Here is a 12,876-nt window from a genome sequence, read left to right on the forward strand (position 1 = left end):
AAGCCAAATAACTGGGAGAGACTTATAGATCTGGCTTCTTTCCCCCCGTTCACATAAATCGCCCTTTTCAAACAGCAGGTGCCCATTCCCGTAATATAAATAATATTTCGGTAAATAATAGGGGGCATATTTATTGTGCTCCGTACATTTGTATATTAATCCTACCAGGCCTTTCTGGAAGAAACTGGCTATTAGCAAAACTGCCTGCTAAACCACTGGCAGTTCAGATAATCTGCAATCTCACCGGCGTGTGTTGCTACCTCTCTGTGAATCATTTGGGCTCTGGCTTCTATAACAGGAGCATGCCTGAGCATTTTGAATTATGAAATGTGAGAGGATGCTGCTGCAGAGATTTGTGGCCTGTTCTGAATGTGTAAATCATTGTGTGTGTGTGTGTGTGTGTGTGTGTTAAGAACAGGTCTCAGGGTTTTTGGAAAATGTTATTGCAGTACTGCTAATGTTTCCATCTGCTTACAATGGTGTCCAAGATAAATTATACATTTTCCTCCTTCTTTGTTAAAGTTTTGGTCTTCTTGGTTCCTGATCTTTCCGGTCAGTTTTGCCATTTCGGCATAGTCCAACAGTTTAATTTGCCATTCTTCTCTGGTAGGGACTTTATCTTCTTTCCATCTCTGGGCTGATAACATCCACACAGCTGTCGTTGCATACATAAAAAGTCTTTTCTGCTCCTTTGGAATATTGGCACCTGCAATTCCTATGGGACGCAGGTGGTGCTGTGGTCTAAACCACTGAGCCTCTTGGGCTTGCCAATCTGAAGGTCGGCGGTTCGAATCCCCGCGGCAGAGTGAGCTCCCGTTGCTCGGTCCCAGCTCCTGCCAACCTAGCAGTTCAAAAGCACGTCAAAGTGCAAGTAGATAAATAGGTACAGCTCTGGCGGGAAGGTAAATGGTGTTTCCGTTCGCTGCTCTGGTTCGCCAGAAGCGGCTTAGTCATGCTGGCCACATGACCCGGAAGCTGTACGCCGGCTCCCTCGGCCAGTAAAGCGAGATGAGCACCACAACCCCAGAGTCGTCCGCAACTGGACTTAACTGTCAGGGGTCCTTTACCTTTTACCTACAATTCCTAATAGAAAAGCTATAGTTTTTTATATAAAAGTTATTTTAAACATTTTTAGAAATTCATTATATATCACAGGCATGCCCAACTCCCAAGAGACTGCGATCTGCTCCCAGTATAAAAAAACTGGCAGTGATCTACCCATTGTCATTGCCAATAGTTATTGAGCTTTCTGGGGGAAGGTTGACCCACAGTTGTTGAGCTTTTTGGGGGGGAGGGAGCCCAGAGTTGTTGAGTTTCTTGGGGGGGGTGTTGACCTAGAGCAAGCCTGTGATCGACGGTAGATTGCCATCGACCTGCTGGACATGCCTGATATATCATTTTTTATTACCTTCTCGGTGCTTTGCTGTTTCCTGAACGGGTTGTAATTCTGGCGTCTCCTTTTGTCCTCTAGGTCTCCCAAGGGGAAGGCAGTGCCAAGGAGCCCTTCGAGGTGGCCGCACAGTTGACGGAGCCGGAGCAGACCCCCGAAAGGCCCCCCAAAGTGCCTCCGCAGCCGCCCACGGCCGACATACAGGCGCAGGACTCCCAGGACGGTCCGCCGAGCCCCCTGAGCGAGGCGTCCAGCGGCTATTTCTCCCACAGCGTTTCCACGGCCACCCTTTCCGAGGCGCTCGCACCGGGGAACGACACCCAGCTCCCGGCCAGCGGGCAAACGCCCACCACGAGCGACACGATGCAGCCCGCTCCGGCTGGCCAGGCGGGGGCCGCCATGGATGCGCTTGTGAAACCGTGTCCCACTTCCTCTCCTGAGCCTTGCTTTCCTCCTCTAGCAAGAGATGACCTGGTCACCCCCGGCCTTAACAAAACAGATCAGGCAAGAACTAAGGGTGGCGGAGACCGAGGGCACAGCGACAGCACCTTGAAGCAAAAGCCCATGGCCTCTTCCGCAGCTCCGAGCGAGGACAGCCCTCCTTCTTCCTCCCCGTCAAAGAACGACTCGCACGCGACACAGCAGCCTAGTGCTTCCCCAGCTCGGAGCCCCCCTTTGGCAACCAAATCTCTCCCCGACGCAGGGCTTTCCAGGTCTCCGGTTCCTGCCGAGCCACCGCCTCAGCCCGGCATCGTGAGCTCCCCCTTCAAAATCCAGAGAGTCCGGACGTCGGAGCTGAGGTCCTTCTCCAGCATGCTGGGAGGAGAGCCGGGGGGGTTCTCGAGTTCCGAGGAGGCGGGAGAGGAGAGAGATGGGCAGAGCCTGCAAAGCCCTGGCCAGAACAACGGCACAGCGGCCAGCGCCTCCGAGGAGAAGCCGGACGCCGCGTCCGACTCGGAAGAAACCAACGAGGTCCCGGACTGGCTGAAGGAGGGCGAATACGTGACCGTTGGTACGAATAAGACCGGGACCGTGAGATATGTCGGGCCGACCGACTTCCAGGAGGGCACCTGGGTAGGAGTTGAGTTGGATATGCCGTCAGGTAAGCGTGACTGGGGAGGTAACGGGCTGCTTTGCAGGGTGGTGTCCAGCCTCAGGGCAAATTCGCTTCCTCAGAACGGAGGAAGCCTTGGCACAGATTTGCTGCAGAAAGCGAGAGAGGCGTCTGCGGGAGAAATTGCCTTAGCGGGTTCAAGCATGGAGGCTCACACCAAGTTCCCAATTGGCGGCATCAAATCAGATTTGCATTGGTCAGACTTTGTTCGGTAATTTATTTATTTATACATTGGAACCTCGGCTTTTGAACGTAATCCATTCTGGAAGACCGTTCGACTTCCGAAGCGTTCAAAAACCAAGGATCAATGGACGGTTGGGAAAATCTATTGAAAAAATGGAGAAGCGCGCCTCGGAAGCCGTTCGACTTCTGCGGTGCGTTCGAAAACAGAAGCAATTACTTCTGGGTTTTGGGTGTTCGGGTTCTGAATTGTTCAGCTTCCGAGATGCTCGAAAACCAAGGTTCCACTGTATTAAATTTGCGTGCTGCCCTTTATCGGTAGATCTCGGGGCAGTTCAGGGCATAAAAACACAAAATACACAATAGAAACAAAACAATATCCCTGCCCCGTGTTACTGGACAGAGTAACGTGTTGCTCGACAGAGTTCTAAGAGTCTGCAAGAGCATTTCCATTATGGCACAAACTATGTAGGGAATTGGGATGTCGATCAGAAGGTCGGCGGTTTGAATCCCTGCTATGGGGTGAGCTCCCGTTGCTCGGTCCCAGCTCCTGCCAACCTAGCAGTTTGAAAGCACGTCAACGTGCAAGTAGATAAATAGGTACCGCTACAACAGGAAGGTAAATGGCGTTTCCGTGTGCTGCTCTGGTTCACCAGAAGCGGCTTTGCCATGCTGGCCACATGACCTGGAAGCTGTACGCCGGCTCCCTCGGCCAATAACACGAGATGAGCGCCACAACTCCAGAGTCGGTCACGACTGGACCTAATGGTCAGGGGTCCCTTTACCTTTACTATGTAGGAAATATATTAAGTTTTTATTTATTTTTTATTTTATTTACCAACTAAGTTTTTATTTTGGTATGAGCTTTCGTGTGCATACACACTTCTTCAGATACACTGAAAAAAATGTACACTTCTTCAGTGTATCTGAAGAAGTGTGCATGCACACGAAAGCTCATACCAAAATAAAAACTTAGTTGGTCTTTAAGGTGCTACTGAAGGATTTTTTTTATTTTACTTCGACCCAGACCAATACGGCTACCTACCTGTAACTAGGAAATATATGTTATCTTGCCTGTTTCATCCTCTCCCCAAACACCTTATGCCACCTCATCTCCCTTCGTCTCTCATCCAGCCACACTTCTTGGAACTATTTTACTCAACCCATTCTTCTTCTTTTTAAAACTGTATATGCAGAGCCTTCTTTGTACCTTACCTGCAGTTCTTTTAATCTTTAAAACCCAGCCCTTCGGTTCCCCATGAACTGACTATTGCCAGGTTTGTGATCAAGCCTTCCACACAACTCTGGCCTCACGGATAATGGGTTTTTGCAGAAACTCCTCCTCTCACATCACCCAGTGAATCTGCTAAAGTAACTCAAAGCTGTGCAGATCACTGGGCCCTTGTTGCTCTCTCAGACAGCCTTGCGTACGACTGCACTCGATAAGCCAGAGAGACGTTCCTAGATGCTTGCTACCAGGGGGTGGGGCATATATTGACATATTCTTGGGATCCTGAAATTAAGATGTCCCTTTGCGTGATCTCTGGATCCTTATCCTCTATCAGGGATTTTAAGCACTGAGGTTCAGACCCCCTTGGAATTTTCTGTATAACAGGGGATAATAAATTATACATTTTGGACAAAAGTTTCTCTTTGTGAAACCTCTACTTTTCTTCCCCCCACCCCCCCACCCCAGGCAAGAATGACGGCTCGATCGGAGGGCGGCAATACTTCAAGTGCAATCCAGGCTATGGGCTCCTTGTGAAGCCGAGCCGGGTCAAGAAAGCCACGGGGCCGGCCAGGCGACGCAGCGCAGGAACGAGACTGCAGGGTGGGGGGACAACCCCCGAGCAGCGCAAGAGCGGCTCCTTCTCGGGCTCTGCCTCCAACCTCGCTTCCCTGACCGCCTTGGCCAAAGCAGAAAAGACCCCCAAGAACACAGAGAATCGGAAGTCGTGGGCCAACTGAGCGGGGCACCGGCCAGACACTGCCTTGCGAGAATCTGACACTTCCTTGGAAGCAGCCTTACTTTGCACAACTAGACAAAGCCAGCGGAGGCAGTCGGGGCCTTGCAGGGCCCGGGGGTGTGTGTGCATTCGTTCTTTCCTTGGGTCGTCGGTTGAATTCTTGCCATGAAGGGGTATCGACCTGCTACTCCTGATGCAAATGGTGACCCTTTTCCACCCCTCTCTTCACCCCCTGCCCCGCCCCAGGCCAGGTGAGGTTAAAAAAAAAAAAGCCATCCACGGTCGTGACTGCACAGATTTCCAGCCCTCCTGCAAGAGGCAATGTTCACGGAGCCTCTTTTTAAGGAAAGGCGCTGTTGCTCGGGGCCTCGTCCTTAAACCACTGGAAAGAGAAGAAGAGACTTGTGTGTCCTGGCGGATGGCGGCTTCAGAGAAAGAGCGCCTGCCTTGAGTATTACTCTCTGGTCTTTTTGCCACTCTTGCCGGCATCACTGGGAAGGTATCGCCCCCTCGCTGCACTGGGACGAGGCTTTTTGGGGGCTGGCCAGTTGGGTGGTGGGTTGTCGTCCCCCCCCCCAAAAAAAAATGCCTGAATCTTTAAAAGCAAAGACACCTTGCATCTAGCTGACGACGCTGCTCTAGTGCTTTTTCTATTTAAAGGAGAAAAAGAGACTGCAGGGAGGTCCGCTTTTCTCGTGAGGTCCTGCTTGGGTTTTTTAGAATTTATTATTTCAGCATGCCCTCTGGTGCTACTGTATTTATGAAACCAGTTCCCAGTACGGTTGGTTAAAAGTTTGGTCCACCATGCCTTGGGGGGGGCTTCCTCCTTTGCGGTTTAATCCGTGTGTAAAGCAGATTTGTCCCCCTTCTCTTCCCCCCCCCCCAAAAAAAATTCTATGGTATTTATTTCTTATTTATTGCTAAAAGAATGAGAGCACAGCCCTTGCGATTTGCAATCAGCACACCGCTTGCCAGCTTGTTGCACCGGCCTCTTTGCACTGCTCCGCGCAGGTTCCCTTCAGCTGGTCTCCTTCCCGTTGAAGAATTGAAACGTCTCTCCAGATTTTAAGCTGGCAATCGGACTGATGTGTGTAGTTAATGCAGCTGCATTGAGCCCAGAACAGAAGCACTTTGTGGCTCGCTCAGCTCAATGCAGCCCCCCCCCCCGAGCTACAGATGGAGGCTGGGAAATTTTCACAGATTCCCAGCGGCCTAGAACACCGCCCCCCCTTAGTCGGCCACTGCATTGCTCTTGCCTGTTTTATGCTTTCCCATCGAAGGCGGCAGGACACTAGCAATGGCCTGCTAAAACTCAGAGCTGATTTCCTGTTGCCTGGCGCAGTCGCAGGGGGCCCCCCTCACACACACCCGTTCTGCAAGAGCATCTCCTGCAAGCACGCGTGGCGTTAATCTTGCGAGTGGACCTCTTGGGACGACTTGCTCCTCGTCGAGCCTTCATTTCTGCTTTGAACCCCTTTCTGGGATTTCCCGTGGGCAAACGCCATTGCACTCTGGCTCTCTCGCTATCTTTTGGCTTGCCGAAGGAGAGACCAGGAGCCTCGGCCCGGCTGTGGATATATGTGAGTTCTGTTGGCGACTTTTTCTCGCAGCCTCCCCGTTCTTCCTCTCTCCTTCCTGTGCGGTTGCGCAGCCAAGTTGTGCCTTGATCATCCAGCTGGAAGGAAAAGCCCTTTGCGGAAGGGTGTCCGGACGATTAGGAAGGAAGGGCAGAGTGCTTTGCATGCCGAAGGCCGCAGGTTCAATCGGCAGCGGCATCCCCTGCGACAGACTCCCTTCCTGACCCCCTGGAGAGCTGCTGCCAGTCAGTGTAGACAATACTGAATCCGATGGACCAACAGCCTGACTTGGCAGAAAGCAGGTTCCTGTATCTCTTACGCAGGAGGTTCCGCTGCTGACTGGACTCTCATTTGGCCTTGGAAGGAGCACAAATGTGATGTTTGAATAAGAAGCCATATGGGTCAGGAAATGGTCGGCTGGGGAAGACTGGGGGGGGGGAGAGGGGCAGACAGGCACCAAGCGGAGAACTGGCAGACTTGACTTGGCATGATAGAACAGTAGAGTTGGCCGGGACCCTAAGGGTTCCTCTAGTCTGACCCCCGCAATCACAGCTAACTGGGGGTACTCTTCTCCAGGCAGAAAAGGAAGACTAAGCGCATGGTCTTTTCAGTGATGCATGCACCACTACAATGGGCAAAGGGGACTGGGGATAAATTGAGTACTACAGAGAAAGGACCCTTTCAGTCCTCTCGAAACATTCTGCAGATCAAGAAAACCCAGAGGCTTTAGATGCGTAAGAGACGGTGGCAGCGCAGAAGGGGGGGGGTCTTTGGAGCAAGCCGAGCTCCAGGACTGAGGGGGCTGGGTTATAAAAACAGCTGGCTCCCTATGCCCCCACCCCGCTGGGAATTTTAATAAAGCACACTTGGGTGGGTTAGGAAGATATTTCACCGTTGCGTCTCTTAAGCGCCTCCTCGCGGCTTTCTAACTGGAGGAGAAATGCTCAACACAGGCTACAGTTGTCTCCCAGCACAGCTTAAGAGAAATGAAATGAGCCCCAGAATCTAGGTGTTTTAATATCCAGCCAGAGTTTTACTGAAAAAGAAAAAGGAAATTTTATATAAAGTTCTGTGGGGGAATCCTTCAAACCTATCAGTCCTGATCCATACAGAATTAAGCCCACCTGAGTCCCGTTGAAATTGATTAGGCTGGGTTTTGTGACTCCATGAGGGCTAGTAGCTTGTCTGTTAAGTGGAGGTTTCTAGGATTCCACGTTGGGTTCCTACACCCTGCAGTCTCAGCAGAGTCCTCTCTCAGGGCTGCTGTGCTGAACAACACAAGTGGCAACAGTTTTCCGACCGTGGCGATGGGCATCCTTAACGAATTACCATTACCTTCCTTATTTCCGGCATGTGTGAGCAATCCCAGGTGAGCTGAGGCTTGCTTGGCAGGTAAGCCTGCCGTGCTCACTGCCATCGGGGCCCCTGGGTTTTGCCAGAATTTTTCATGCACTTTACAAAGGGGAAAGGGCGCTGGTTGGGCAAGTTGTGTTGGCAGCCCATGAGCCAGAGAACGCCTTTGAGGCCAGCCTTTGCCAATCTAATGCCCTCCAGTTCTTTAGGGCTACAGCAGCCTCCATCAGTCCCAGCCAGTTCAGAGGGCGCCAGGTTGGCGAAGGCCTCTTGAAGCCTTTGCAGTTCTCTGATTCGGGGGCAGCCTCCCTCTCCCCCCAGTGCTTTGACACTTTCTCCCTTTTATATTTAATTCATTGTCCGAGCTAAAGAGCCCTTTGCGTAAAGAAAAGCTTTCAAGTATGATTGGGAACAGGACTCGAGACAGTGAAATAAAATGGTTTGTTGCAATTAAAAGCCCTGCTGTGGGTACTTGTGCGGTTTTCTGGATCATGCCCCCCGTCTTTTCAACAAGATGTAACGTCTTTTCCTTTCATCTTGAATTAACTATTGTTGTTTTTTAAAAATAAAATTAAAAAACCCCTCCAGGTCTGCTTTTTCCAACAACTTGCGGCAGCTCTTAAGCCAGAATGCTGCTGGAAAGTTGTTTTTCCACGTTAACAAGGAAACGCAAGCTTGCACCAGCCGTTGAGACTCCCCATGTAATTTGACGTGGAACGGACTTTGAAAGAGAGGAGCTCCTAGGAGCTCCACCTCCAAAAATAACCTTTTTCTTTTTTAAAAATCATGGAGCAAAGGGTTTCTACAGTACGTTCAATGGGTCCACCGTAGAATTCTCCATCGCTAAGACTTTGAAGTTCAAATACTTTTTTTAAGAAGTGCAGTTCCTTGGGTTTGCAGCTGTGTGTACACTTTGCTTGCATCGAAAGCTTTTATATAGTTGAATTGGAGGTGCTGAACACATGGGACACCCTCTGCCCCAGTGGCTCGTACTGCCGGCTTCCTTTTAACCAAGCCGCAATTCCTTCTACTGTGCCTTATCGATTTGACAGCTGGCTTGCCCACTAAACCAGGGATTGGGGACCTCTGACCCTCCAAATGGGATTCCTAACCCCCACCAGCCTCAGCCTGGCCCCTGGGCTCCCCAGTCCTGCTCTTAAGACAATAGCAGGCGCTCCCAGGTCTGTAGGGTCAACGATTTGGCTGGAGAGATGGCTGCAGAGGAATCGTCGTCATCTTGAAAGGTGGAAGGTTTTCTTTAGCACCACTTTCCAGCTGGGGCAGTCCATCGGCACCAGCTCCATTAGCAGGCTGCGTCCCAGTAGAGTCGCAGAATTGTGGAGTCGGAAGAGGAACCCAGAGGTCATCTAGCCCAACCCCCTGCGATGCAGCCCTGCCTTTCTTCAGCCAGCTCTGCCACGGCCGTGTCTTGTTCCAGCATCTCTGAAAGAGCTCCCCAGTTTCCCCAGGGCTGGCGATGCCAGCAACCTGCCACATTTTGTGTGTGTGCGTAGTAGGCGCCAGGTATAGAATGGTAGCTGCCAAGGAGGCAACACCCAGTGGGAATTTTACCTGGCAAGAGTCACAGGCAGACATTTGGGTGATCTGATTCAACCCTCAAATTCATCCCAAGTCTGCATGATTGGGAAACTGGCCTGATCCTTCCTCCCCCACTGCAGGCACACATAAACACTACACATCAGCACAAGAGGCGTTTGCCAAGGCGGCAACCTTGACTCTGTGCAGAATGCGCCCCCACGCGGTCATGATTCGAGGGTCACTAACTTTCTCTCCCTTCTTCAGGAGGGGAGCGGGCTTTCAGAGTTAACTACTTTCCGTTGATTTGTGTCGTGATCTTTACTTCTTTGTAAATGTAGGGAGACTGTATATAAAGGACGGGTGTTTAGCTGGTTTTGGAAGTGTTTGTTGGTTGTACCTTTTTAAAATGCGCTAAAAATCCAAAGATAAACTGTAATGAAGTGTAAAGTTTTTAATGCTCTCTTGTATCATACTAAACTTGTAATATTGTACCATACCTGTGACATGGTGTACGTTACCTAAAATAAAACCACCTCCTTTACGTTATGCCTCGAATCCTTGCTCGCTCTGTTTCGCCCACCCTCCCAGACTTGAGACCTCCGGGTATAGGGCGGTGTATAAATTCAATAAATAAATAAAAATAAAAGCCGGCTTGCCTGCTGGGTTAAGGAAACTCAAGCAAATAAGCATCAGCGGACGAGTCAAACTGGATCACCTGGCCAGAGCTCTGTGCTTAAAAATGAAATCCAGATTTATTTATTGTCCTGGATGCATTTTAAATAAAAGGACACATTCTACTACTACTACTACTACTACTACTAATAATAATAATAATAATAATTTCTTATACCTCGTCCATCTGGTTGGGTTTCCCCAGCCTCTCTGGGCGGCTTCCAACCGAATATTAAAAACAGTACAGCATCAAACATTAAAAACCGAATATTAAAAACAGTACAGCATCAAACATTAAAAACAATGATCCCCCGACTGTCCGTGGGCCGGATTGAGAAGGCGATTGGGCTGGATCCCACCCCTGGGCCTTAGTTTGCCTACCCATGCTCTAACCCTCCTCCCCATTCACTTTCAGAGAGAGCTCAGTTGGTAGAGCATGAGACTGTGACTCTCAGGGTCATGGGTGAAATATTCCTGCATTGCAGGGGGTTGGATTAGATGACCCCCGGGGACCCTTCCTACTTCGATTTTTTGATTCTATAACTTCAGCAAACTTTGCCAACACTGCGCCTTCTTTTCATAGGGGATAGAAACTTGTAAGGAGGTTCTCCAGGCGACTGTGAGTCATCACACTTCCATGCCCCTGTGAAATTACAGTATACAGACATGTGTACTGCGGCGCTATTTTACTTTAAATAAATAAAATGTCCAGTAGCACCTTAGAGACCAACTAAGCTTGTTGTGGGTATAAGTGTTTCTGAAAAAGTGTGCATGCACACAAAAGCTTATACCCAGAACAAACTTAGTTGGTCTCTAAGGTGCTACTAGACAATTTTTTAAAATTTATTTCGACTGTGTCAGACCAACACGGCTACCTACCTTACTTTAAAAAGAGCAATATTTTAATCGAGTGCAGGGCAAGAAGTCCAGGACTTCTTAAGAAATGCCAGGACTTCGGAGAAATCGTGAAGCTAGCATGAGACTGACGACAGCCATCCTTTATAGGTGTCAAAGCCCCCAGCTGGACCCATACATAGCCTCATTCACACATCACAGTAAACCCAAAGGCAGGCTTGCTGGGACCAGCCTTGGGGAGAGGAACTCACAACCACTTTGCACTTCCACTTGGACTACTGCAATGCGCTCTACGTGGGGCTCCCTTTGAAGGTGACCTGGAAACTGCAACTAATCCAGAATGCGGCAGCTAGACTGGTGACTAGGGGGCAGCCGCCAAGACCAAATGACACCAGTCCTGAAAGGCCTACATTGGCTCCCAGTACGTTTCCGAGCACAATTCAAAGTGTTGGTGCTGACCTTGAAGGCCCTAAACGGCCTTGGCCCAGTATACCCGAAGGAGCATCTCCACCCCCATCCTTCATTCCGGACACTGAGCTCCAGGGCCGAGGGCCTTCTAGCAGTTCCCTCACTGTGAGAAGTGAGGTTACAGGGAACCAGGCAGAGGGCCTTCTCGGTGGTGGCGCCCGCCCTGTGGGACACCCTCCCATCAGATGTCAAAGAGATAAACAACTACCTGACATTTAGAAGGCACCTGAAGGTAGCCCTGTTTAGGGAAGTTTTTAATGTGTGGCATTTTAATGTATTATTAATTTTTTGTTGGAAGCTGCCCAGAGTGTCTGGGGAAACCCAGCCATTTAACTGTTGTGTTGTTGCACCGAGCTAAGCCAAGCTTTGACTTTGTGGATCATCCAGAGCCAGGCTTCTGTTAAAGCTCGCTCTCTGTGCCCTACCTGCTTCTTGCAAATGCTTCCCCAGCTCACTACCTGTGTTAATGCAATCACCACCGCAATTATCACTAATCTGCCGCTGTAAAAATGTCTGCCTATTTAACGTGCGTTTACAAGCTCTCATTCGCACAGCTGCAATCTTTTTGCATTGTGCTGCCATGCAACACCCACCTGGCTATTTTCTCCTTTAATCCACTTGCCAACAGAGACGTCACTTGTGCAGCGGACAAGGCAGGCCCAAGTCTATAAAACCTTATGCCGTGATATATATTTTAGTGCCCTAAGTTGTCACAAGACCCCCCCTTTTACAACAAATTGGTCATAGTCCTGACCCCCAAAACACTTGTGTAACTTTTTACGATGATGTGGTTGTAGTTCAAGGTGTTAGCTGTTAGTATGGCGCCCTTAGAAACTTGGGACCCGTTTACCTAGAAATGCCCTCTCAACCGCTTTGATCAGTCAAACTGGCCCCGTTACTGGTGTCATATTAAAATCCCCCCTGCCTAAGAACTTTGATCTTTCTCTATGGTAGCACCTGCACTGTGGAACTCCCTGCCACTTGACATCAGGCATGTGCCTCCACTGTATTTTTTTAGGCACCTGCCAAAATCATTTTTGTTTGGACACTTTCCCCTTGACATTTAGAAAGCTGAAGCGAGTTTTCAGTCTCTTGTCATTTTCAAATGTCTTAAATGGCTATTAACTCTTTCTTATTGTGTGTTTTATTGCTTTGGCTTTTCTGTAAACCACTTTGCAGTGTTTCTTCCCTCTGCCCCCCAATCTAGCACTGTACCAAATTTTAAAAAAGAAAGAGACTGAATTCCGCCGTAAAGGCAATTCTCCGACGTCGTCCCCCCCATTTTTTTTTTGAAAAGCTAAAGATGAATCTTCTGAACAGCGCCATTCTCAGGACAATCCTGCCAAAGAAGTGGGCCATGCGGCTGGGTGACCGATGGCGGCTGTGTCATGAGACTTCGGGGACCCCGCCAACACCCAGAGAAATGAAACCGACGACATTTCGCACACAAAAAAGGACCGAACCAGAACTTTCTTTCAGTTATACATTTTAATTTTCTAGTAGGTACAATACTAAAATAAACACAAATTAAAAAAAAGTTTTATTTAAAACAAAACTGTACAAAAAAGCAGTTATACTACAATTTAATTACAGAACAGTCTACTGTCCAAAAAGGCACTAATAATCCAGCAGAATAGGAGATTACAAGGATACAAGGACTCGGTTGTCGTTTGTTTTTGTAATTTTCTTTTTAAACTAGTATTTAATCAATACAATAGAGCACTTGTTTCTCTCTTTCTCTCTCCCCACCCCCCCTTCACG

At 49.3% G+C, this 12,876-nt stretch overlaps 1 protein-coding gene across 3 annotated transcripts in view; it reads left to right on the forward strand.

The window, feature by feature from the left end:
- The window catches only part of KIF13B (kinesin family member 13B), a 160,980-nt gene extending 151,314 nt beyond the window's left edge, over window positions 1-9,666 (forward strand). For all 3 annotated transcript variants that reach the window (XM_060273162.1, XM_060273164.1, XM_060273163.1), the window contains 2 exons: window positions 1,472-2,492; window positions 4,381-9,666. In XM_060273162.1, the coding sequence (XP_060129145.1) occupies window positions 1,472-2,492; window positions 4,381-4,652 (1,293 nt within the window). In that variant the 3' untranslated portion in view covers window positions 4,653-9,666. The remainder of the gene's footprint in view (window positions 1-1,471; window positions 2,493-4,380) is intronic.
- Window positions 9,667-12,876: the final 3,210 nt, after the last annotated feature.

Source organism: Zootoca vivipara, chromosome 3 (genome assembly GCF_963506605.1).
Source record: "Zootoca vivipara chromosome 3, rZooViv1.1, whole genome shotgun sequence".
Lineage (NCBI taxonomy): Eukaryota > Metazoa > Chordata > Lepidosauria > Squamata > Lacertidae > Zootoca > Zootoca vivipara.